The following is a 25,175-nucleotide window of genomic DNA, read 5'->3' on the forward strand; positions in this document are numbered from 1 at the left end:
TTCATTCAATAAGAGGACCTATGCATATTGTATTAATTGTGACCTAGCAAGGCTTGACTACCTAAAAACGTTTATAATTACGAAGTGAACTAATATGGATAATAGACTTTTCCCCGTGACCTGGTGACACTTTCGCGTGTCGTGGACCGCGTTCCGTCGACATGACAACTGCAGCGCCGGAGCCTAGAGTGACCGTCATTCTTACTTTAACTCAGAAATTTGCGATGATTTATCCATGGCTCAGGTATACCTTCCTAAATCGGACACCAGACTAATCCGCCATGGGAGAGCAGCTCAGCAAGAAGAGCTTCTTTGAAGCCCTCGAAAGACTTGACCACCTGGACGACGACGAGGATGAAGAGGATCCTCTCGAGCGTCTTATTACTCGGAAACCCTCAAAAATTCCATTTCCGACCACCGCCATCGTTTCAGTCTGCCCGGAGCCTCGAGCGCTGGGAATCCTTGGCTCGGTCCGTAACTCAGACTCAAAGCAATCATCCACAGATGAACTTGAAACGCTCAAAAAAAAGACACTCAGAGCCAAGAACCCACGAAGGATTGAGCAACTGACTGACTCTAAAGTGAAAACTGTTCAACGTTTCCACACCACCGGAAGTATGCCGGACTCGAAGAGCGGCGGTCCTGCCTCGAAGAAAAGAAAGCCAAATAAAAACATCAAAGTTGTCCCCGAAGATCAGCAGATCTTCAAAGAACTGGTATTCTGTGGGTATCTGAAGATACCTTATCAACTGCGATCTTCTACTGACTGTTCCAGTCTTCTTCCCAAACAATGACGTTTCTCCATCTCGACGACTTCGGATCCAACGAGCCCAGGAGTATGGTGCACAGTGGGCCAAGGATAAATCAAACGAAGTAACCCATATAATCGTGGACAAAGGACTATCGTACCGAGATGTTCTCGCCCATCTTGAGCTGGAGACCTTTCCCGTGAGTGCATGCTCGCTGGAGGGCTTGATCTGATACTAACCTACATGATCACAGCAGAACGTCATTCTAGTCAATGAGGTGTACCCATCGGACTGTATCAGATTTCGCTCGATATTGAGCCCATCCTATGACCGTTTTCGAGTCGAGGGAACCCCAGTGACCACCGAAAATGAGATAGCTACCCCCACCGCAGCTCAGCCTGACTCTTTGCCTCTGAAGGAATCCAAGAGAGAGAAAATGCAGGCCCAGGGCTCCACTCAGCATACCCAAGAAGACAGCCTGCCTACCGCTTCTCCTACTCAGCCTGGTGCTCAGTATCCTGCTCAGTCTCCCGCATCGACAAGACTGCACATTGAGCCCGTGGAGTATATTGCCGATGCAGCAACTCGGGAGAGGGATACCTTCGACGATGTGATCGATGAATTGAAAGCTATCAGCCACTTGGTAAGTAGTGAAGTCTATACGGATGAGAATAATTATTGAAAATGATTACCAGCCCCTCGATTCTTTCGACTCTGCAGATGTAGATGAAGTTGAAGATGAAGATGATATCGGCAATGAATCTACTGCGTCGGAGTCTGAAAGACCTAGAAAGACCCAAGAAGCCCCTAGAGATGAACGGTCAGAGTCCTGGGCGAAAAGCTTCGCGTGTATACAGAAATTCGACCCTGACACACGAAGCAACAATCCCAATAGCAAAACCATCAAAATCCTTCAGCAAATGTGCGATTACTATGAACGGATGGCAGACAATTGGCGCAGTTTTGCTTATCGCAAGGCCATCAATGTTCTGCGGCGACAAAAAGAGCAGATTACGACACGAAAACAGGCGCGGGCTATTCCTGGTATCGGAGAGCGATTGGCAGCCAAGATCGAGGAGATTGTGCTTACCAACCGACTCCGCCAATTCGAAAACAACAATTACTCCATCGAGAATCGTATCCTTCAGGAATTCCTTGGTGTATATGGCGCTGGTCTTTCCCAAGCGTCCAAGTGGTTGGCTCAGGGTCATCGATCCCTCAGCGATCTCCTGGAGAAGGCGAGCCTGACCGCAAATCAGCGCATCGGGGTGGAGCATTACCACGACTTTAAACAGCGGATTCCACGCAAGGAGGTTGAAGAGCACGGGGCGATCGTCCGAAGGGCAGTACAGTCAGTGGACCACGACATGCAGGTGATCATTGCAGGCTCTTACCGCCGCGGGGCACTGAAGTCAGGAGATGTCGATGTCCTCATTACCAAACCAGATGCCTCATTAGAACAGATTCGGTCTCTGATGAGGGATACAGTCATCCCCAAATTGTTCCAGGATGGATTTCTCCAAGTTGAACTTGCCACTTCACGAAAACATGACAAAGATGGGTCTAAATGGCATGGAGCGTCCACGCTCCCTGGCAGCCCGATTTGGCGGCGCATTGATCTACTCTTTGTGCCTGGGGCAGAATTTGGGGCCGCCTTGATCTACTTCACTGGCAATGATATTTTCAACCGTAGCATGCGACTCCTGGCTCACAAGAAAGGGCTTTGTTTGAATCAGCGGGGACTCTATACTAATGTACTACGTGACGCGCAGCGGGTAAAGATCAATCCAGGTCGATTGCTGGAGAGTCGGGATGAGCGTCGGATTTTCTCATTGCTGGGAGTGCCGTGGCGACCTCCTGAGCACCGGATTTGCTGAATGGGTGAAAGAATTGAATGCTCCCTTTCAATTCAGGATATTGCTTAGAAAATAGCCATTGATTATATATTTCAAACCAAGATAACTTGGAAAGTATGAAGAAAAACAATAGCCCGTAGCAATAAATGTGTGGGTTAAAAGTCTATGTAAAATCGAAAAAGCACCCTTGAGAGTCTTGGAGAGAGTGAATGAATTTTCCCTCTTAACGTGACCTTTCCCATCTTCATTTTTCCATCTTCCATCTTGATTTTCCACTCCCATTCTGTTTCCCAACAACTTGAACTCTTTCTTCCCCATTCCATTTCCCTGACATCACTTTCCCATCTCATCCACCGCCTTGGTTCCCATCACCGCCTTTTCCCACTCATCACCGCCTTGCGTGCGGTGAAGCCGTCGCGTCGTCTTTCCCCCTTGTGACTCCCAGACCGCCCTCTACTGCCCCCCCAGTTTTGCCGCACATCGTTGTTGCGAGAGATATTATTTCTCGCAAGTCGACTCGGGCTACGACCTCTTTGGTCCTGACTTCTTTGACTTGGGTGTGGGCATTCAGTGCCACGTCGGCCCCCCCCTTCCGGTCGACCCTCCCTCGTACCCTCACCCAGACCGCGACTTGTTGTGGTGCGTTTTGATCGCGTCCTCGCCATCGAACTTTTGTGAAAACATTAGACTGCGATTGAAAAGAAACAACAACATAGACTTTCTGAAGTGAGAGTCGGGTTGCCACACGTCAACAAACTCTTCACCCCGCATCTCCTTTTCTCAACCCATTCAAAATGGGACGCAAACCCAACCAACTCATCCTCGAGTTCTTCAACCGAGGCCCTAAGCTCGAGGATTCAAGCAACCGCTATCAGCACACCTGCAAGGCATGCGGTGAGCGATTCCCCAAGGGCCGTATTGATAGCCTCACCAACCACCTGGTCAAGAAGTGCCAGGCCATCCCCCTCCGTGACCGCCAGCGCGTGCTTTTGCGACTCCACGAACTCCCCGACCTGACCGAAGACGCCAACAAAGATCCCAGCGCGGCGGGAGGAAAAGGAAAAGATGGGTTCCCAAACCCGAATCGTCCGAATTTTGATGGCCTGAACGTGCTGGCAGAGGCTTCTCGCCAGGTAGGTGCGTCTGACACCACCAAGCGTGGCCCCGCATACACCCAGTCCGTGACGGCCGGTGGCAAGACAGTCATCGTCGATCCGGCGCTTGAGGCCGAGGGCTTCCAGGGACAGAACCAGGGAGAGGATAAGGCAGAGGACAATGGTCAGGGTATGTCGGTTGCGTGAATTTTATGGAGCTTGATGAATGCTAACAATCACGTAGGTTCCCAAGCCTCCAACCCTCCCACTATTCCGGCCCTTCCCAGCCATACCTCAGGGGATCACGCATCTATGTCACCACCCCTTGGTGACACCTCCATGACACCCGAATCCACCTCCAATGCGCGCCAGTCGCTTTCCATGATCGCAGCCTCAGCTAATGAGATGGTCCCGCAGGGAGGTTTAATGGACGGTGATCATCTTGTTGATGGCTTGAAAATGGGCCAGTGGAATCAGCAGCTCTCGACTCAGGAGCAGCTGCTTTTCGACAGCTTACAAGAGCATGATCCATCCTTGACGGCTGCTACCCAGCGTGCTGCTTCTTACCCACGTCCCATTGCCATGAACCCCAACACACAAGCCAAAGGCTTTGTGAACGAATTTGGCAACTCGACCAAGCCAACCAAGCCTAAGGTGCGGGGTCGTTTCACTGCTGAGCGACGTCGCGAGGTTCAAGAGGTGCGAAAGCGAGGAGCTTGCATTCGTTGCCGCATGCTTAAGAAACCAGTATGTACTACTGTTATATTATTTAAAGAGTCTTGACTAACAATTCTTTCAGTGTTCTGGTGACACGCCCTGCACAACTTGTGCTAGCGTTGAGAGTGCTCGACTCTGGAAGCACCCTTGCATTCGGACCCGCCTGTCTGAAGAGTTCGAACTTTACAATGCCAGTATGTATTTCTGAATGTGACTCATGATCTTCAAACTGATATCTCGCAGACCTGCACGCTACCCTTGCCTACCACGACACCAACTCCATCAAAAACCAGATCAAGTTCGAACACTACGTTGGTCGCATCGAGGTGACCCACATGGAGGAGAGTGGTGTGTTTGTTACCATCAGCGGTCTTCAAGGCCATCGCAATTCGGTCTCAGCCCTCGACCCCGCCCTTCAAGGCCTGGGCGAGGATCAATTCACCGACCCTTCTCATGAGGTTTATCTGCTGGACAGTGACGCCGATGACATCCCAAGCAAGCTGGAGATGTACATCAAGAAAACTGGACCGTTCTTCCTTGAGCGTGAAACCTCGACTTTCATGAAGCCCACCTTGCTTCTGGCTGCTGAATTAGGACAGTCGAAAAAGGTCAGTATCTCTATGGGGAAACTACTATAACTCTACTGACATGTCACACAGGACACCTTGCTCGAACGTGCAGTTGAGCTGTGGGTTGCCACTCATATCCTGGTAGACACTGAACTTGGATGGAAGACCTACTGCAACCCCACTCTTCCTCCTACCTCGATGCACTCCCTTTCTCAGCCCAATGATGAGGGCCGTATACCAATCGAGGAGTCCCCAGAGCAGGAGTCATATCCCCTGATATGTAGCCAGCTTCGTGCTGCCATGGAGAAACGTGCGATGCAACTGAGCAAATCCGTCATCAATGATTTGGAGCGTCGTCTGCTTCAACGCCAGAAGACCGGCTGGTTTGAAACCTTCCTTGTAGCTATTGTTCTGTTGAACTGCGTCGAGCGTACATGCTGGCTCTTCCGCTCGTGGGACAACGAGAGCTTTACTCAGCGCTGGCCCTTGGACAAGCGCCCTCCTTACTACTATGCCCAGTCCGAGCAGTTTGCAGACATCCTGCACATGCTGTTGCGGATGCGTAGCCTCCCACCAAAGACGACTGTTCGCCCCGAGAATGGCTTTTTGAAGGCCGCAGAAGGCAGTGATGAAAATGCCGTCCGCTGGTTTGACATGATCCAGATCTCTCGTATGTACCGCTACTTTGATTCCCCGATGATCTATATTAACCTGTTCTACAGCCTACTACCTTGAGGAACGTTCCAATGCCCTCTTCGACCCATCTGACTCTCGGTCCCTCGACCTCCACCACAGCGCCCGGTTGCTGCTGCCGGCAAACTCTTGAATTTCAAGCGCCTTATCTTCGAATTTGAATCAGTCTTAGCTTTTCGATCTTCGATTTCCTTCTTATTTCAGGGTTTATTTTTCAACCGCGGGTTGATGCTCTTGCTGGAGGTTATGTCATTGCGTAAGAGAGGAAACAAAAGGAAATGCATGCAGGTTTGAAAGCTGTTCCATGGGATCTTCTTTTGTGTCTCTTTTGCTTTCGTGGTGTTGAGGGGTTTTGGTGTGTGATTGTCGAGCATTCTTTTTAGCCTTGAATGATTTATACTTATGTAAACCCATCTACATTCCATCTAGTCCTAAGAAAACAGGTCTAGGAGGCTCAATGTCCTCGCTGATAGTAATTCTACCATTTCCCCGGGATAAAAGAACGTCATTCAACGTTAGTAACACTAGATAAAGACAGTAGAAGTCGGTTCGGATATACCTACAGTCATTCACGCTATCCTGTACTGTTTGAGCCTTCGCTTCTTATCCTTCAGATTCAGAGTTTAGCATGTCTGACCGCAAACAGCCTCCAGTTTTGATAGAGATACGTACCAGAGCCAGAGTACCCGATATTCTTTGCTGTTGGAGTCTATGGTAAGTTGCTGAAATGAGACCCTTGGATGATGGAGAAAACCACTCAACTGAGGAGCCAATAGTAAATCCTCAGGTTTCATCTATCTATCAAACTGTAATCTGTGTCTCATCCTGCTATATGTACAATTCAGAACCTAACCATGGAAGTACGCTTACATGCACCACAGATGATGGAGCGCATCACTTATCTATTTACACGCAGACATTATCAACATACAGCAAACATTGGAAGACACTATTATTTCCAGCAGGAATGAAAAAAACCTCATATTAAAAGGAAATCGTCTAAGAGCCTCACATAGCATGGAAATAGTTCTAACACAAGAAATACTGTACAAATCACGCCGATCCCATTGATGACCCCATAGCTCCTTCCTGTTGCACCAAAGGCACCTGAGTCTGTTCCAAAATGACCGCATAAAACTTCCCTTCTTCGGAAGTATCGTGGTATTTCCCTGCTGAGAGAACAGCCCTGGACGGTGATTATCAGCTTTGCGAGGGAAAAGAAGAAAAAGAAAAAGGAAAAGGAAAACAATACATACCAACCCTTGTACTTTGGCTGATTAAAAAGCTCTGTGAAAAATCTCAAGCTCCTTAATGGCATCTCCAGGATCGATGGAAGTTCTGGCCCATCACCGCAAACTGGGAGTCCAAGTTTGTTGACGGGAAGGTAGACGATCTCCGCAGTGTTTTGTGGGTTGCGCGCCTCCTGAAAGATGAGGAGACGACGCGAGGGTTGAGAGAGTTTGTTCATTGTGAATATACCTAGGCTGAGCTCTAGAAGACTTATATCTCAGAAGTTGATCTTGATCTTGATCTTGATTTTGGTTATCGCACCCCAATAGCGCGACTTATTTTTCGCGGTGGGGGTTTTGCGATGATGTTATGCGCTTTAAAGCGCTTGCGCCCTGTCCAGAGTTAGTACTGAATTTGATGTTGATTGAAGTTTGAAGTATATGACACTGAAACTGTATACCATTTATTTGCTTTTCGTTTGCGATTCGTCGTCGCGACGCGCGACAGAGGCTGCTTATCGCGTCTGGATCAGCGGGGGATCGCGGGGCAGAAAAGGGGGGAAAACAACACACTTGCGCTTGGTGGCTTGCAGGATTCTGAAATGGATTTAAATGAGGGATGATTTGGAGAAGATTATGTGCTTAAGCTTGCACAGTGGAATGTGTACTCTGTAGTCCTCGGTGGATCATCGCGTTGCTTTTATTTGCTGTTCGCGTCCGAAGTGGGGGAACTTGACGATGTCACATATTCTCTTTTTTTTGGCCTGATCACCAAAGGTTACGTGAGGGAAGAACAGTTTAGAGGGATCGCCTGACTTAAATATGGTCATAATATCCGTGGAAGGTTATAGTCTCTCGCATCGGTTGGATCTGGAGAAGGAACAGTTGGGATAGATGTCGGAAAGACCTCTTTCACGTCCAAGGTTGCCAGACATAAAACCATCGCCGAACGGGGTCAAGGTGTGGGTTCCAGCAATAGTCAACATGAATATATGAGTTTAGTGAATCAAAGAGAAAATGCTTGAATTATTCGGGCGTATATACTTTTTATAGAAGCTATTAAGAATAGTCTGAATAAAGGTGTTAACATGCAAATAGTAGAAACACGGGATATCATGTCACAATGGGCCAATCATACAACAGAAATAAAACAGGATAGAATATGTGAAATGAAAAAAAGGTCATGGGGTATCATGGTAAAAGGTGAAAGAAAGAATCAGAAGAGAAAGCATGTACAGAAGCATGATGCACACAGCAATCATATTGGCAAAAAGGAGAAAAATGATGCCCAGTGGTGAGAAGGCGATTTGGAATCAAGTATCGAGTTCTCCGTCCAGCACTCTCCGTGCAGCATCCAGGCGCCGCCGGAGTACTCGAGCCTCCTTCAGGTCGGGATCAGGGGAGGTCATGATAGCCTGGAGATCCATGCAGACGTTGCCCAAGCTTGAGAATAGTTGCTCGAGCATCTGGGTATCATCGTCATTGATACCACCAGCAGAGGTTGGGGTCACGGAACCGGGGTGCGGACTGGCAGCCGCTCGCACAGTGGAAACAAGAGACGAGACAAGAGAGGTTGGAGTCGCAGAGCCGGCGGTAGCGGATGAGGAGCGGCCGGTCATATCCACACGACGAGGGGTCAGCTGTTGATCAACAGGTGTGGCAGAACCATCTTCATCTTCGCCATTCCGAACCCCACGAGGAGTTACAGAGCGGTCAGTTTGGATGGGATTGGCCTGCCGGCTTTGTGAATGGCGGTGGCGGAGTTCTGCTGGGTATTAGTTGAAGTGATGTAAATAGTTGAAGGATCAGACATACCATGATTGAACTTCCGGTCCCAATACAGCAAGTCATCTTCCTCTATTGGCATATCTCCCTCCATAGCTGTCGCAAACGTGGCTACTGTCGAGTCGGACATTACACTGTTGGTACGCGAGTGTCGCACAGACCGGTTTGGTCGCGTCGTTTCCACTGAAACACGAGAGCTTTGGCTTGGTCGGCGTATCTGGCGGGAGTAGTTGCCAAGGGCACTGTGGAGAATGAAATGCTCATAGTCAAAAGCGTCTTCTCGCTCTTCGTGGGGTCGGGTATCAACTCCAGGGAACTCATCCAGGCTTTGAAGGTCTTCATCGAGTGGCTCCCGCAGAATTTCATCCAACGCTTCACGGTCGATATCGCCGTCCTCAAAGTCTTCCTCGGCATCTTCGTACAGACTTTCAGCAACAGATTGCCTTCCGTCATCATAACCCTCAGTTCTAGGCTTCAGCCTGGTATCTGGAGCCTGGGAAATGCTCGCACGATTGTGGTCCACGGGGCTTCCCTCAGTCCGCTCGGATCGCTTGACCGCGTTCAGTTGTTCATTAGAAGAACGGGCCTCACGAGCATACTCTGAACTGACGTCTCGTCGACCATTTGATTCACGGCTGCTTTGTCCCTCCCGCAGCTCCAGCGCATTGGCATACCAGGCATCAGCTTGCGTCAAAGGACTAGGCGTACGCAGACTCTGTAGACTTCGGCGACGCATATTGTCCTCCTGCGTCCGGACCTTGAGAGATGAGATCTTGATATGAAGACCTTTCATTTGGTACTGCAAGTCGCGGACCTGCAGCTGAGATTGCGCACGGCTGGGCGGACCAGATGAACTGTAGACTGGACTGAAATCTCCCGGGTTGGAGTTTGAATCGTCGTCTGCCGAGATGCCCAGTCCCCTAGGCGAGCCTGATGAAGTGCTCTCTTCGGGAACCGGGGACTCTATGAGCTGCGGTGATTCCGCGGGCTGTGGCGATTCCGAATAAGGTGGTTTGATCGATGAGATCGACGACCGGTGCGTCAGGTACGCGCGCGTCGGCTCATACTGGAAGGACCGATCATCATGGTGAAATGACGAGGTACTGGCACCCATTGCACTGACAGAGCGAGACGGGCGCTTCGAATCATTCGACATACTCGACTCAGAAGGGAAATTTGTGTCGCTGTGCACGCGCGAATGCCTGTTAGTAGAGGCATCTTGCGAGGCTATGAGCGATTGCCGTCGAAGTGTGGATCCTCTACGATCAGCTCGAGAAATCGATTGATAGAGTCCACCAGCCGGCTTGTGTCCGCCGAGTGGCTGAATATTTCCAGGCGCCGAGGGTGAGGGTGAAGGTGTGAGGCGCGTAGTTGAACGAGCGCGATTCAGATTGCCTTCCATGAGCTATTGATCGAGTCAGCATTCCTCGGGGATTTCATGCGCCGATCCCCCACATACCATCAATCGTTTCTTTGCATTCTCCAGGATCCTCTCTGCTTCGCTACTCAAGATTGCCGAGGAGAAATCTTCCCCAGGACCTTTGCCCGTAGCAGCAGCCGTGGAAATATGGCTACCAGATATATGGGCACCACTGTCAGGCGATAGCACCTTTTTGACCTCCTCATTCTCATTGCTCGGCTTTCCAATAGCATTTCCCTTCTGGACAGGCGACGCCTCGCGAACAGTCGCTGGAGAAGTCACTTCCCTTGGACGTGAACTCCCCGCACTAACCGTCGAGCTAGAGCTACTCCACACAGCATTGTCCTTCGCATCAGGAGCAGCTCCCTGCGCACCACCGAGCCCCTGATCCTGGCCTACCTCCTCTTCATCAAACCCCCCAAAGCGCTTAGGCGACAGCTCTTCCCCGATATCAGACAAGCGTCGCGGGTTGGGAGTGACGTCCTCGTGGGTCCAGTTTCGCGAAAAATTCTTCTTGGCTCGGCCGGCCGACGCGCCTGAACTGGAGGCAGAATGAGGCTCAGATGGATTGTACCGGGCATTCAAATTGGATAGGTAGACGAGCTGCGAAGGTGGGGAGGGAGTAGAGGATTGGCGCTCACTACCGTCATACGGCAGGATCATATCCGGGTTTGTCAGAGTGAGGGAGGGCATGCGGAGGGATTCTGGCCCTGGGCCGACAACCTTTGAGAGATATGAAGGGAATGAGAATCAGGAAAACATCGGTCTGGTTTTACCCTGAAAAAGCTGCCCCTAACGAGTTGATTGGATAGGGTTTAGCGTGGTTATTGATCATTTCCTTTTTGGTAAATTAGTTATAAGTACATCCATTCAGAATGAAGACTCGTAGGATCTAGGGATAATAAGGCTCGACAATTGATATTATGTAGAATATTCTATAGATATTCCATAAACTTAGATGTCCCTGATCTATTGTTTTTAAGCATTAAAATGTACTGACAATCCCCATTGTTTTTTTTTTAGCTTATTTTTAATTACCGACTGTGGAACTGTCCCGTCTTAGCGCATTATGCATATAGAGCTTTGCTTTTACGGATTACAGGGATCCATATCGAGATTTATGAGTCGCACAAAGCAAGGCATTGTCTCGCTTGACCCTGAAGCATGAGTATCCGTGTTGAATGGAACGAACCCCTGAGACCCGCGGTTTCAATCCATGGGAGCTCCACTCCAGTACTGGGGAATTTAATTTCCATCACTTAGTAGCTTTCTAAGCCGAAAGGTTAAATGGATATGTGTGAAAAATAAAATAAGATGCTTTTTTGGTCGCAAACTCCTTTTATACCTTAGATAAACATAGACATATTACATCAAAAAAATCCAATCATACTCGCTAGATGCTTATAGCTTCTGCAGCAACAACTTGGCGCCACTGCTGGTCGGGCCGGCCTTCTTGCCCTCTGCGCCCGACGCCGAGGCCTGCTCCAGCGCCTTCTTGTTCTTCTTGAGAGTCTTAAGCAATTCGCTCTTCTTCTCGAAATCATCTGACTCGGCTAGAGCGACAATCACAAACACATTTGTTCCAGTGGCCCACTCGACGATCTCATCACGGATTTGCTCGTACAGGAGTCCGTGGAAGTTGAGTGCGGGTTCCACCTTCTCCACGGTCTTCTCGGCAGGGTTGAACCGACCGCCTTGCACAAGTGACTTAAGCAGACGCCCAACGGAGGAGTCTGGGGTGTCGGCCTTGGCCTTGGCAGCCTCAGCCACGGCCGCAAGGGCAGCACCCTTGTCACCGTCAGCCTCGAAAAGCACCTCGCTAATGAATTGACAACCGAAGGTAGTCTCCAACAGGGTCTCAGCGCGAGCGGCAATCAACTCAAGCAAGGTCGCCGATGCGGCCTTGACCAACTCCTGGCGTCGGGTGGAGGCATCCTTCTTGGAGGTCTCTTTCCGGACCTCACGAATCTCCTTGAGAACTTCGTGGTCCTGCTCGGGCAGAAGCCATTTGGCGCGGTCGCCAGCGAAGGGGAACAGAATGGGGACACGTGCAGTCAGGTCGTTGATCTGGTAGAGCAATTCCTCATGGCGGGTCTCCACGGGGTCGTTCTGGTTCAAGAGCTCGGGGAAGATGGCCTTGGCACTCAATTTTGTGTCATCGATAACCTCGTATGCCGCAAGCAGAACCATGTGACCGTTGAGATCACCGGCCATGGCCTTAACAGTGTCGCGGTAGAAACGCAAAAGCAGCTTGCGGTCCTTAGCATTGGCATAAGCCAGGGTCAAGCTCATCAGGCGAGAGCCAGACCGAGTGAAAGCCATGTTCTTCACCAAATCACCCTCCTCGTCGCCCTTGAGCAACTCAATAAACTCGTTCGCCTCAGTGCTACCAGGCTTGGTAGCAAGGAAGTATTGCAGCATAGCATCGTGCAGAAGGGTGAAGCCGGTGGACTTCTTCTGAACCAGCTGGTTGATCAGCTCACGCAGGAAGTTCATAATGGGACCGCGCTTCTCAGGGGTGGCCTCCAGAATCTTGCGAAGGTCGGCCGACTTCTCCTTGTCATCGTTGAAATGAATGAACTCAGGTCCGTACCACTCGCGCAGGATCCTTGTGCGCTGCTCCTTTGTGGCGACTGTGCGGTAGATATCATCAAGAATCCAAGAGCCCTCCGGGTGACGAATGAGGCGCTTGACATGTCCGTAGAACTCGGGAATGATCAGATCCCGAGTCTCAGTATCACCGTGGACAATTAATTTTCCGACCAAGAACTTGGCGTAACGACTTTGAGCCAACTCCTTGTAGCTTCCCTTCAATTCCTGTGCAATTCCCTTGCGCTGCTCCAGGTTTCCGTATTTCAAGGCGGTTTGAATGATACGCACGGAGTCGTGCTTGAAGACGAAATCCCGAACACGGCCAGTGATGATCTCGAAAAGCTCCTTGATGAGCTTCTTTCTCTGTTCCAATGGGACGTGGGATTTGCGGCGCAGCTGCTCCCAGAGCTTCTTGGAGCGGGCAATCATATCGGCGTTGGGCTTGGCGTTCTTGCGCTCCAATTGGAGGGCCTTTTGCTTGATGTGAGACTCGCGAGAGGCATTCGCATTGGGGTCTGAAAAGTAGATATCCGTTAGTTTCTGATCCAAAATAAAACCCACAGGTGAACAAGAACATACTCTTGCGGACTTCTTGGTTGTCATCTTGCTTCTTCTCCTCATCCTCATCCTCGCTGGGCTCCTGCTCCTCGCTCACATCCTCCATAGAAACATCTTCAGGAATCTCATCAACCGCATCGAGATCATCGTCGGAGTCCGAAACGTTGTCAATATCGAACTCGTCCTCGTCATCGGATGATTCCTCCTTTTGAACCTTCTTCTTTGATGACTTTTTGTCACTCTTTCCGGACTTGACGTCCTTCGACTTGGACTTCACTGGCGCATCGACCTTCGATTTCTTCGTGGATGCGGAGCCCTGCTTGGTCTTGCTCCGCTTTCCATTGCGATCTTCGTTGACATCGACGGGACGTTTCACACCGGCCATTGTGTAGATATGATGTAGCGACTTTGGCTACGTCTCAAGAACCGGTTTAGAAAAAAGGTGGGTGAATATCCGAGCTGGTGATGCTCGGCGTGCTAGAGGATAATTTTTTTGGTTTGCGGGCGGAGGAAGTTTTTTTGCCGGTTCCATGGTTGTTTGCACGGTTTGCAGTGATAAGCCCCAGCCAAACCTACGAACTGGTGTATTGTGACTTTGGAACTTTAGATACTGATTTGATTTCAATATTTATTCATGGAAAACACATTCATGTATTAATTTGCAGATGTATGTTATACATCCTTGAATAGAGATGTGGTTTCTGGGGGACATGATATGATATCTTGCAGCGAGTTATCATCGTCTGCAAGAAAAATGTACAAAATGCAAACGATGAACAAAGAACAAATTAATCAAAGGAAGCCGGTATAACACTTATAGCCTCTTTGTTGTATCCATAAGGAACAACCAAGTCCCAGGATATCAACATGAAGCACAAACCTCCCAGATAAGCCAGAACGCCTCCCATAAATCAGAGCCTTATCGGCTAGTTTCATCATTCATTCATGCTCATTCGCCATTAGTCTCTGACGCAGATGCCGTCATTGGCGCTGGTGTCGGCATAGGGCTCATTTCTGACCCTCCACCGCTTTGCCCTCGCTTCCTGCCGGGCATGTGAAATCCAAAGGGAGTAGACTTGCCGGATGATGGCGCATCGCTAGAATCACCGAACCGGGAGAAAATGCTCTTTTTCTTAGGCTTCGCCTCGTCATTGAGACCAACTTCTTCGAATACTTCTTCTTTCATTGGGTCGGGCTTCTCGAAGCTTGTGGGTCGCATGCCAGGCGATGTGACTCGGCAGAAGCGGGAGTCGAGGGAGGCGCGGGTTGGAACGGCATCGGGGTGTGACACTGGGGCGCGGGCGGAGATGTCCTGCTGTCGAGTTAGTGGCGGTGCGCCCCGGGCCATAAAGAATATGCGTAGCATACAAAAGACCGGCGGTAAGAGTCGAAGGATTCGCGCGATATTGAGAATGGTTCGTTCTCATCCACTAGATTGCGATGATTCGACGACCGAGTTGAGCCGGGGTAGCGGGACCAGAAACTCTGCTTTTCCGGGGGCGAGGGCTGGAAATTGATTAGTTTCCGAGAGCCTTATAGTGCTCGACCACAGACAACTTACTGGAAGATAGACGCCGCTGTCATTTACGACTGTTGTAGAGCTTAGCATGGTGTTCCCATTGGCATAGAGCGATCATATCGGCCGCCTTGAAAGCGATCCTAGGGACTTCACCATACCGCTCAATTTGTATTCCGGGGGCATGCCATCATGGCTCCCTCGTACCTCGATTGGAGTGGGACCAGGACGCTCGAGCTGACTGGGCAGGTTGTTCTCGTTGTTCTCGAAGCCGTCCGTCTCCCCGGCATTGGGCTGGGATTTTCGACCGAGGAAGTTGCGAAATGGGGCCATATTGACAATGCGTTTTAGGTCACTATGAGTTAGAGAAAGTGAGGAAGATGAGCGGATGGTAAAGTATCTCCACAACTTCACATGATCAGGCCATGGTTGGGTGGGGAGTTGTATGGGGATAATGACCCGATCGTCCACTGCCGAGTGGGCGCCGGAGAATCTACGTCATATAGCAGTCTCTTTGCATCGGGGCTATGCAGATAAACACCCCTTTGCCAAGTCATAATCCTTGAATCAGGGGCGACTTAACCTAGTATGGGGGCGATGAAAATGGAAGTTTTCACTTTCACTTTCGTTTAACAGGAGTCCTACGTTATGGTTGGCCATGGTTCCTGGCATACTTTAAAATTTACACTGGATCCAGCGCCATCGTACCTTGGTACCTTGGAAATAACAAGAAAATTCTTCCAAGTAAGGAACAATATAAAAAGTCAACAATAAATATTTCACTACATGAAACTGGAGAAATAAGAACAGTAGTTTAACCTGCAGCAAACCAATGTGGTATATATCAAGACGCATATCTATTTCTTAAGAGTAACAATTCTCTAATCTGTCATGGATAACCTAGTGGAAGACTCACCGCTAAGTCCGTAACCTTGCTTCGGTCACCTGACCAGCAGGTACTGGTGCCTAGTACGAATCCTGGGGTCGTCATTTCACTCGCGCGAGTAATCCGCGATGCTGGAAGGCGCTAAGCAATGGAAGTGACCCTTGAGGGAAGCAATTCTGCAGAGACATTTCCACCCTGGGATGGCGTCGCTAGAATACACCGTCCTGTTACAAGGAATTGGGCTACTTGGTGGGACAACCACATCTTCTTCTTTTTTTTTCTTATTTAACTTTGGTTTCGCAGATTCCGTGATCTTTTCTTTGTCTATGTACACTTGACTCAACATTTGAATGTATAATCCGTCAGTTCAAGGAAGTGGTACTTGCAGGCCCAAGTTATGTCGAAAGAAGGGAAATGGGTATTGACTCAAACTATGTTCACACTAATGTACAGGAAGAATCGTAACGAAATCAAATCATCAGCCTTGTCGAGTTCATATCCATATCCAGCTGTTGATACTCGTGTCTCGGGACTGAATCTTTTTGGGTTGACGGTCGTAAGTCAATGATAAAGGAGAGTATATAACCAGTGAATGTAAAGGCAATGACTGGCCGAGCATTAGTAAAAAATCACTCAAGATATCGAGGTTCATACATACCCCACTCAAGAATAGCTGCTGTATCCTTCTTGATGGTGCCTGCTGCGGCAGTAATGCGAAATGCCAAAATGAAGGCCAGCTCCACAATAACAAAAGACAACTTGATAACGAAGCTAGCCATAAGCATACGTTTGTTCACGCGACTGGATTGGCCCAGGTAAAAATAATCTATGCATATCACCACTGCACTGACCAAGTAGCCCGTCCTGGAGTGGGTAAGTATGGTCTTCTTTAATCGTTCGGCCCAGGGATCCACTCACATGAAGACGGCGACAAAGCTGTCGTGCAATATTAGGTGATCGAGGTTGTCGAAGACGGACAACATAATTAATCCAAGGCTTCCAAAGATTGCAAAAAGGAATGAAAGGTACATGTAGACCCTGCTAACATGTTCTTTGTACTGCAAGAACTGGTAGAACGAGACGTTCATGAAGAGCATAGTGATTATGCTTCCAGTCATGAACAATGGCTTCAATTCTTGTGCGCCAATATCAGAGATGAATCTAGTAACATTATATTAGTCTCGAACGAAGCATCCATGTCATTAATACTAACGGTATAGTCTGTCCAGGCTTCATCCTACCGAATGTCGGCTCGCCCATTACAACCCAATGTGTTAACATCGCGGACAGTGTCGCTGGAGCTTTAATTAGGATCAAGTTGTAAGCATGGTGATTGATCCTACTCACTTAGCCATGTCGATGCAGAGATCACAGGAAAAACCCAAAAGAATTCAATCAACATCATTGGGGGATCGCGCAGCTCGGGCGCTGCCGACCTCAGCACGTCGTTGACGTGGGTATAATCAAGCAGAGGTTGGGAGGATGATCAGATGCAACTCCAGGTATGGAATTACGGACAAGGATACTTGGCAGCACATGTGAGCAGGATTCAGACTCTTCTCAGGGACAGGTACAGTAGATGACGTTCTGTAGCCCTTGCGTTAATATGGGGACCATGAATGTTGATCCTGATTTTGGATATCCATGCTATCGAAATACCATTTTAGTGCTCATACTTAGTTTCAAGGATGGATCTCCCGACCTCCTGATCGCCATTACTGAATCTACATCCTTTGTGTAAGTGGTATACATCAACTCAGTTCAATTTACTTGATAGATTGGCTCACCCCTTGAGTAAGGAAAGTCGTATCTAGTTGAAACTGACGGCAAAAGCACAACCAGTGCAGCGGGTTGCGATTTTGTGATTACACGTTCTCCTGAGCAAAGGGTCAAATATGTGGGTCAGTGACAAAAGGGCTCCAGAATGAACCCCTTTTTGTTCCAGCTAAGCAATTTAGGTGGCGATCTGTTTCGCATGTAAAACCTTGAGGCGAATTTCCCCCTTGCTTAAGCGTTAGACTCGTGTACCTTACACATCACTCCCCAGGGTTCCTGCATATCTGAACCCTGACGCCTCAAAACAGTAGGCCAAGTGACTACCGACAGGTGCCAGGTCCCGGGATCAAGTGCTCAATGACTTTTAGATTCAATATTCCTTTTAATAAACGTGGGCCCCTATCGCCCTCCCGTAATCATTCTGCCTGTTTTAGTGTCCCCTTTCGAATTGTTTTAAGTAAAATGCCAGCGACCGCCTTCATTCCATTGAGATTAGGATGAAGAACAGCCCCTTCACGGATCAGCGAGTGACTAAATCCATTTACCCAGGGCTCCTGGCTCCCAAGGGCGTGTTCCAAACTGCACTCGTGAATTGGTACCCTTTCACACCAGTCCGATCGTGTCGCTACGGCCACCGCATAAGCCTGCTGTAATGCATTTGCCACTTGAGAATGATGGTCAATTGTCTCTTGATCGAAAGTAATATCCACGTGAGGCTTTGTGCAGGGTCCCAAAACAGCCAGGTATTCAACCAGATAAATGCGCGCCCTCGGGGCTCTCTCGTGTAGTTTATCCAGCGTGTCGCCTAGTCTCTCGGGTAATTCCTCTGGCGATAGGGGGCCATTAATCTGCGTTGAGGGCTGGGAGAAGATAGATTTAAATGACCTGACGCCTTGCACGAGGGTGCTAGCTGCCCAGCCTAACGTTGTTGCCGACTCGGCGTCCTGGATCATGTTGCCTATGTAGCCGATGTCATTCCCGCCGGCGGTAACGGTAATAATATCTGCATCTTCGGGGACCGACGAGATTTGGGGCGGGAAGGTGTCGTTTGAGAAGGCTGGGGTTTGTGGCTCGCGTGTGATGTTGAGTAAGGTTGCACCGGAGACTGAGAGGTCGGTGAGATCTGCATCTAGCTCCTTGGCTAGAAGATGTGGGTAGTTCTGCCCAGAGCGCTTTGCGGAAAAAGGTTCGATTTGCGGGGAAATGCCAGGGCCTGCGGCGAAAGAGCTCCCCAAGCTCACGATAAGGATTTTTTTGTCCTCGGAAGCCATGGTGAGTGAATAGAGAAGCTAAAGTCTCAGGTATGGTTAGATCTTCTGTTAAGTCAAGTCCGGAGATAGAAGTTGATGCCGTTAGCGCCAAATCTCGGGCCGATCACCATTCCAAGCGCTTAGGCCCGGTCGCGTGCTTCTAACAAATGTTCGATTCAACAACATGTACTGTGGTCAATAGATCCAGCATCATGCGTTTAATTTTCTTACCCTTTTCTTATGTTACAATCATTGCTTGATCAAACATACTTCGGAGTTTGGAAAATAATAAAGGTACATACACATTGGGCTTGTGCAATATATATTCTGGCTTTCATCATGCACTTGCTGTGCACCATAAACATGCACTTCGTTGATGCAACTTGGAAGCCTGTCGCCATAGAAAGAGTCCACTCAATGTTCTAAGATCGTCCAGAAAACGAAAGGAAATTCACGTATAATTCGGCTATCGCCAACTTATGTAGTATACCATTCACTAGCACTATAATTCGTGGCGCATATAGCCGTCTTGCTCGGTTACCAGATGTGTGTCCCGAGGCCTGGGGTATAGTCTTGGAAGGAAGTATTAAGTTCATTTAATAATCCGATTATCTTGAGAATATACACATGGGATGAATTCAGATACGTGCTGTTCGATTTCCCCGCAGCTTAACATTTATGCCCAGGTGTCTTCTGGGGTTTCTGATTCTCTCCTCTCCCTCCGAGCATCCCGACCGGTAAATCTGAAACATTTCTATTTGACCTCTCCTTCCTAATATGACGACCGGAGAATTATTACCCATATCATCTCCTGCTCTTCATGAAGGAATCAAACCGGCGGATATCAGCTATCCCAGATGGTTTGGTGGCTCTGCGTCATGCATGGCTGTGCTGCTTTCACATCCTTTTGATCTCAGTTAGTTGACCCAGCAGCCATATGGTTCATGAGTTATAACTAATAAAACTGTTTGTTAAAGTCAAGGTTCGAATGCAAACGGTATCAAATGGCGCCAAAGAGGGGTTCATTCGAACGGGGCTCCATATCATCCAAAGCGAGGGACCAAGAGGTTTATACCATGGAGTAAGCAGACTGCCGAGCAAAGTAAGCATCAATTATAGACTGACATACAGTTTAATAAGCTCTCTGCTGGGTTTATGAGATCAAGTTAGTGCCCCTTGAACCCAGTACTCCCATGCTGTTTACTTATATAGTCCAGTAACTTATGGAACGTCCCGAATTGCTCTATACGAAGAGATGAAATTATCGGCAAAAAGGTCAGATCGACCTCTTACGATTCCAAACCTGGCTATCATGGCCGCAGCCTCTGGATTTACAGGCGCTATCTTCGGCACACCTTCAGATATTGCCAATGTGAGAATGCAAAATGACCGCTCATTGCCGGTCCAAAACCGCCGAAACTATAAGAATGTCTTTGACGCATGGATTCAGATGAAGCGTCATGAAGGCTGGAGATCTTTCACTCAGGGACTTTGGCCGAATTGTTTTCGCTCTGGAATAATGACAGCAAGTCAACTGGCTTCCTATGATGCATTCAAAAAATTATTGCAAAGTGTCGCTAATACCAATGAAGAGAGGCCATTGATCCACTTCTTTGCGTCTGTATTGGCGAGCTTAGTTGCAACATCGATCTCAAGTCCCATGGACGTGATTAGAACCCAGCTTATGAGTTCTTCGGACAAAACATCTGTGTTGAATATTGTTAGGAATCTTACGCAGGAAGAAGGTTTCCGATGGGTGTTTCGGGGCTGGACTCCTAGTTTTATTCGATTGGGACCTCAGACTATCGCCACATTGGTTATGTTGGAGCAACATAAGCGGGTCTATCGTCTTGTAAAGACTGGGAGAGACTAGAACAGGAATACGACTTGGGATTGTCCCCCAAAATTGGATTTATAATACGTCTAATGCACCTTCAACTCCTTTCACTTCGTGCACAGTTTAGTCAAATAGAATAACAGAGCTACCCATGTTGAGGCTCGGTTACCTTGCATTCTGAATGTCGCACCTTATTGCCCGAACGGTGAGATAAATACAAAGAATAGCATGCAGGAAGGTAATTATCCAATACCAAATCAATTGAAGATTCGGGCTACAGGAAAGATACTTTTTTGAATACTTTTCGTGGGAAAAAGGCGTAATGACAGCACATTCGGTCGGAATCTCGCAATCCTTTAGCCCAATTCGGTAAGCATATTGCTCGACCTACCAAATCGCTGCATATTTAAATATGTACACTCGGATTGACCTAGATATATACTCAGAGTCTAAATGGCTAAATAAATCTCAATCAAACTTTATAATGTATGTACTACTTATCAGGATCCTGCGCATGAACCAATATTTTCGCATCCAGTACAACGTTTAAATGGAGAAAAAGGTCTCAAGACATGGCCACCACTAGAAGAAGGCAAACATTCCAGATAGTCAAAGTAAAGACGACCAATAAAATAGCTGATTTGAATATGTGCATCAATTTTCAGACAGGTATGTACGCAGACAGAAATGCCGGAAGACACCCGTCGCAAGTCTTGCGGAAGATATAATAAATGGAGACGATTGCGCCATAACACCACCCCCTCATTTTCACAATAAGAAATCTGAAGTAGCTGAGAGTTGTAAAAATATACTTTAGATATTGAATGTCTAAAAGATAATCCAATTTATCACATTTTGATGTGAGAAAGGAAGGATTGAGGAATTACAAGAATGTTCCGAATGCTGCTGGAAAGAGCGAGCATACATACTCACCACGTGTGTCCTACCCGGGAAGTGTATTGAGATAGGACTCACTTGCAGCGGCCAAGGATATACCTTGCAGTGACGTGATTGAGATAAGCAATGGGGTCATGACCGGCATAATGTTTATTTTGTTTATTTAAACCAAGGCTATCGCGGGTTCTTGACGATTGATCAGAGCAAAATTTGACCATGGCTAACGACACAGAAGCCAACTTGCCTCAAGACCAAAGTATAGTCCAGCCGAAGGCGTCATGGAAGGGCTACCTTTGGGACACGTGGGAGTTACCGACTGAGGAGCGATGGCTATTGTTTAAGCTTGACGCGTTTGTACTCACATTCGCCTCAGTAAGAAGACTTCATTCCAGAAAACGAATAAGAAGCTGATGAGACATAGATTGGGTACTTTCTCAAATACCTAGATCTTCAAAATGTCACGAATGCATATCTCAGTGGCATGGAGGAGGATCTAGAGATGTACGGAAATCAACTTGTGACTAGCACTTCGATATTCACAGTCGGCTATGTTATCGGACAGATTCCATGCAACTTACTGCTTACACGAGTGTCGCCTCGATGGGTAATTCCGTCGGTCAGTACAAAAAAATCAGAATGGTTTGTGTCTTTGTTTTGAGCAACGTTGACCCCTTGCAGCTCGAAATCGGCTGGGGAATCGCCACCATGTGCATGTCGAGTGTGAAGTCTTACAAGGCGCTTTATGCCCTTCGTTTTCTTGTTGGACTTTTTGAGTGAGCAGTTCAGTCTTTGCTATTACCACAAAATCTAATTTATTGCAGGTCAGGATTCTACCCCGGCATCCATTACCTTCTCGGGTCTTGGTACACACCCCGGGAGATTGGCAAGCGAGCAATGATCTTCTGGCTTGCAGGATCGATTGGCACAATCTTTAGTGGCTTTCTGCAGGCAGCGGCCTATACAAACTTGGATGGAGTCGATGGTCGAGCAGGATGGCGATGGCTTTTCATCATTGACGGTATTATCACATTACCGCTCGCCCTTGCCGGATATCTATTTTTCCCGAACCTGCCGCAAAGCGGGAAGAAGACATGGTGGATCTCTGAAGAAGAACACGTTCTTTCGGTGAAGCGAATGGATGCGATCGGTCGGGCTGGCAAGCAGCCTTGGACGACAGCGAAGCTGAAGAGAATCCTCAGAAGCTGGCACACATATCTTCTTCGTATGTCTCCCCAAATATGCCTCGATTTGACGAAGCTAACATCCTGGGTAGCCATGTTGTATGTCATCTGGAACAACGGCACACCACAGCCTGGCATGGGGTACTGGCTTAAGAGTTTTAATGCCAAACCTGCTCCAGTTCCAGGGACATCGTTTACCGTCGCTCAGATCGATAACTGTGAGTGTTAAATTGCTCTGTTTCCAGACAATGCTGATTTCAATACTAGGGCCAAACATCTCCACCGCTATATTCATTGTTGTGGCTCTAATCTGGGGCTTTCTATCTGATGGGCCCTGCAGAGGGCTGCGTTGGCCCTTCATTCATGCTGGAGCTATTATCACGGTATGAATGATTGGCTGTTATGCTTTGAAAATCTACAATGAAAACTAACCTTACTACTTGCAGCTCATATTTTCTGTTCTATTACGTCAGATGCCTCTTTATACTAACATATCCGGCCGCAAAGTTGTTTACTGGCTAAGTCAAATTGGGGTAAGTCCATAACACCGATAGGAAAAGCATAATTTATTGACACTTACATCCAGGGTGGTGCTGGCCCTCTGATTCTCAGCTGGATCAACGAAATTTGCTCAGCCGATACTGAAAAGAGGGCTCTGCTCATTGCTATGGCCAATGATTTTGCATATATTGTACAGGCAGTGGTATGTCGCTCTCAAATATGGTAGCCACTGATGGGTTTAACACCACACAGGCTCCCAATTTCATATGGAAAACCACAGATTTCCCTGCCGCCAAAAAGGGATATTTATGGTCGATTATATTGCAAATCTTGTTGAGTAGGTTTAAGTGATGGCTTTTCAAATTTACAAATATGCTAACCAGCCTCAGTTATCTTGACCGCTGCTATCCAGTTCCTACTTTGGTGGGATAAAAAGAAAGAAGCGAACACAGAGATTGAAGGATCGATCCCGGAATCGTCAGAAAATTTCTCCGTTGACAGCTCCTCGATTGGTAGCAACAAGGTTGCTAGTGCTGAAGTTACATCTGTCAGGCCAAAATAAATCTGATTTGTATCTAAGAGAATATTTATAATCTTGAAGTTGACAGAGGTTCATGTTTTCCGCTCGATTTTTGTGCAGAGAAAGAAAACGATAGAAAGAATACGATAGATGTAAATTTTATACGCGAGAACCATACAAAATGTACATTTAGTAGACTCCTGAACAGTCCAGGTTGGACCCATAGTAAGGTCACCAGGACCGAGATAAGCCTGACTTAAGTAGACAGCCAAAGATAGCAAAAGCTTCCAACATTACACTTGTGGTGAGGGATTTTAAGTGAAGTGGTACTAGCTCTTTGGTGAAAGTCACCTGGGCATCGGACTTTGCGGGGATAAGGCTGTTCATCTGATGTGCCCGACTAAAATAAGCTATCAGGCTACTCCAAGATCCAAGGATATAAATCCAAACATCTAGCCTCAAGATCTCATGAGAATGAAATGAGGTTGTCAACTTCACATCCATTTGGATCTTAAGAAATTATCATTTACCATTTACAACAATCTCAAACCACTCAGTCGTCAAATAGTCTCACTTCAATTGAATGCACAATATGACTTCTATCATCGTCCTAGTTACTGGAGCAAACCGTGGGATTGGTAAAGGTATTTTGGAGCTCTACCTTCAGAAACCAAACCATACTGTGATTGCTGCGACTCGCGATCCAAGTCATCCGACTTCTCAGGCCCTGGACGATCTCCCCAAAGCCGGCAATACCGAACTGCATATCATAAAGATCGATGCAACCTCATCCACGGATCCTACAGACGCGGTAAACCAGCTTATCAACAAGGGTATTGATCACATCGACATACTGATTGCGAATGCGGGAATTTGCCTTCTCTGGCCACGAGTATCCGAAGTCAAGATCGAGGATATTAAACAACATGCCGATGTCAATATCCACGGCTTTATTTACCTTTACCAGGCCTTCCGTGATCTTCTCAAAAAGGCCAAGGAGCCTAAATGGGTGACTATTGGATCATCTGCAGCCTTTTTTACGGTAAGTATCAATGCAGAAGTGTGGAACAGTGACAAAAACACTAACAAGCATTATAGTGAGTCACAAAACGAGTAAGGGCGAAATTGCCTGCTGCGCTCTAAAATGTCATGTTTCAAGATCTTCAGTGCTAAAAATCTTTGCTAGCAACTTCATTCCCATGAGGAATGCGGCTTACGCTCCGACCAAGGTTGTGCAGCACTGGTATACTAAGGCCATCTCCGCGGAAGATGAATGGTTGAACGCTTTTCCAATTGATCCTGGGTGAGTTGATTTCAATTTTTGGCCATGAGTATAGTCCTACTAACATTGTTTATCTCGCAGTTGGGTTCAGACAGACATTGGTAACCGCGGAGCCGACAGTTTTGGTACTGAAAAACCTACTCTCACAGTAGAGGAGAGCGCTGGAGGTGTGGTGAAGGTTGTTGACGCTGCAACACGAGAAACTCATAGTGGGAAGCTATTCAGGTATAATGGAGAGGAGGAGCCTTGGTAGATTAAGATATTGCT

General features: G+C 47.9%; 11 protein-coding genes across 11 annotated transcripts; 5 read left to right on the forward strand and 6 right to left on the reverse strand.

Annotated features, from left to right (window-relative positions):
* Positions 1 to 281: 281 nt before the first annotated feature.
* N7520_000594 (DNA-directed DNA polymerase IV) lies at positions 282 to 2,626 on the forward strand (the record flags this gene model as incomplete). The annotated part of the gene is made up of 4 exons (XM_057134529.1): positions 282 to 723; positions 776 to 948; positions 1,003 to 1,392; positions 1,445 to 2,626. 4 exons carry the CDS (start codon positions 282 to 284, stop codon positions 2,624 to 2,626), a joined length of 2,187 nt encoding a protein of 728 aa, XP_057000465.1.
* A 773-nt stretch (positions 2,627 to 3,399) lies between these two features.
* On the forward strand, positions 3,400 to 5,811 carry N7520_000595 (uncharacterized protein; the record flags this gene model as incomplete). The annotated part of the gene is made up of 6 exons (XM_057134530.1): positions 3,400 to 3,889; positions 3,944 to 4,446; positions 4,499 to 4,610; positions 4,660 to 5,024; positions 5,076 to 5,655; positions 5,708 to 5,811. The coding sequence occupies 6 exons, from the start codon at positions 3,400 to 3,402 to the stop codon at positions 5,809 to 5,811; spliced, it is 2,154 nt and encodes a 717-aa protein (XP_057000466.1).
* A 920-nt stretch (positions 5,812 to 6,731) lies between these two features.
* N7520_000596 (uncharacterized protein) lies at positions 6,732 to 7,146 on the reverse strand (the record flags this gene model as incomplete). Its single annotated transcript, XM_057134531.1, has 2 exons — positions 6,732 to 6,864; positions 6,935 to 7,146. The coding sequence occupies 2 exons, from the start codon at positions 7,144 to 7,146 to the stop codon at positions 6,732 to 6,734; spliced, it is 345 nt and encodes a 114-aa protein (XP_057000467.1).
* Positions 7,147 to 8,220: 1,074 nt separating this feature from the next.
* On the reverse strand, positions 8,221 to 10,805 carry N7520_000597 (uncharacterized protein; the record flags this gene model as incomplete). Its single annotated transcript, XM_057134532.1, has 3 exons — positions 8,221 to 8,672; positions 8,723 to 10,097; positions 10,152 to 10,805. The coding sequence occupies 3 exons, from the start codon at positions 10,803 to 10,805 to the stop codon at positions 8,221 to 8,223; spliced, it is 2,481 nt and encodes an 826-aa protein (XP_057000468.1).
* Positions 10,806 to 11,513: 708 nt separating this feature from the next.
* On the reverse strand, positions 11,514 to 13,647 carry N7520_000598 (uncharacterized protein; the record flags this gene model as incomplete). Its single annotated transcript, XM_057134533.1, has 2 exons — positions 11,514 to 13,219; positions 13,284 to 13,647. 2 exons carry the CDS (start codon positions 13,645 to 13,647, stop codon positions 11,514 to 11,516), a joined length of 2,070 nt encoding a protein of 689 aa, XP_057000469.1.
* A 564-nt stretch (positions 13,648 to 14,211) lies between these two features.
* N7520_000599 (uncharacterized protein) lies at positions 14,212 to 15,111 on the reverse strand (the record flags this gene model as incomplete). The annotated part of the gene is made up of 4 exons (XM_057134534.1): positions 14,212 to 14,574; positions 14,631 to 14,768; positions 14,824 to 14,852; positions 14,940 to 15,111. The coding sequence occupies 4 exons, from the start codon at positions 15,109 to 15,111 to the stop codon at positions 14,212 to 14,214; spliced, it is 702 nt and encodes a 233-aa protein (XP_057000470.1).
* A 1,023-nt stretch (positions 15,112 to 16,134) lies between these two features.
* N7520_000600 (uncharacterized protein) lies at positions 16,135 to 17,019 on the reverse strand (the record flags this gene model as incomplete). Its single annotated transcript, XM_057134535.1, has 5 exons — positions 16,135 to 16,271; positions 16,323 to 16,528; positions 16,583 to 16,825; positions 16,906 to 16,959; positions 17,012 to 17,019. 5 exons carry the CDS (start codon positions 17,017 to 17,019, stop codon positions 16,135 to 16,137), a joined length of 648 nt encoding a protein of 215 aa, XP_057000471.1.
* An 837-nt stretch (positions 17,020 to 17,856) lies between these two features.
* On the reverse strand, positions 17,857 to 18,711 carry N7520_000601 (SGNH/GDSL hydrolase family protein; the record flags this gene model as incomplete). The annotated part of the gene is made up of 1 exon (XM_057134536.1): positions 17,857 to 18,711. The coding sequence occupies one exon, from the start codon at positions 18,709 to 18,711 to the stop codon at positions 17,857 to 17,859; it is 855 nt and encodes a 284-aa protein (XP_057000472.1).
* Positions 18,712 to 19,467: 756 nt separating this feature from the next.
* N7520_000602 (uncharacterized protein) lies at positions 19,468 to 20,563 on the forward strand (the record flags this gene model as incomplete). Its single annotated transcript, XM_057134537.1, has 4 exons — positions 19,468 to 19,606; positions 19,668 to 19,792; positions 19,822 to 19,855; positions 19,908 to 20,563. 4 exons carry the CDS (start codon positions 19,468 to 19,470, stop codon positions 20,561 to 20,563), a joined length of 954 nt encoding a protein of 317 aa, XP_057000473.1.
* Positions 20,564 to 21,640: 1,077 nt separating this feature from the next.
* N7520_000603 (uncharacterized protein) lies at positions 21,641 to 23,668 on the forward strand (the record flags this gene model as incomplete). Its single annotated transcript, XM_057134538.1, has 10 exons — positions 21,641 to 21,796; positions 21,846 to 22,040; positions 22,103 to 22,197; positions 22,246 to 22,646; positions 22,698 to 22,823; positions 22,873 to 22,988; positions 23,052 to 23,138; positions 23,192 to 23,308; positions 23,359 to 23,443; positions 23,496 to 23,668. 10 exons carry the CDS (start codon positions 21,641 to 21,643, stop codon positions 23,666 to 23,668), a joined length of 1,551 nt encoding a protein of 516 aa, XP_057000474.1.
* Positions 23,669 to 24,218: 550 nt separating this feature from the next.
* Positions 24,219 to 25,161, forward strand: N7520_000604 (uncharacterized protein; the record flags this gene model as incomplete). Its single annotated transcript, XM_057134539.1, has 3 exons — positions 24,219 to 24,672; positions 24,725 to 24,929; positions 24,990 to 25,161. 3 exons carry the CDS (start codon positions 24,219 to 24,221, stop codon positions 25,159 to 25,161), a joined length of 831 nt encoding a protein of 276 aa, XP_057000475.1.
* Positions 25,162 to 25,175: the final 14 nt, after the last annotated feature.

This window comes from Penicillium odoratum (genome assembly GCF_028828045.1).
Source record: "Penicillium odoratum strain IBT 22623 chromosome Unknown utg000001l_segment0_segment0, whole genome shotgun sequence".
Taxonomy (NCBI): Eukaryota; Fungi; Ascomycota; class Eurotiomycetes; order Eurotiales; family Aspergillaceae; genus Penicillium; species Penicillium odoratum.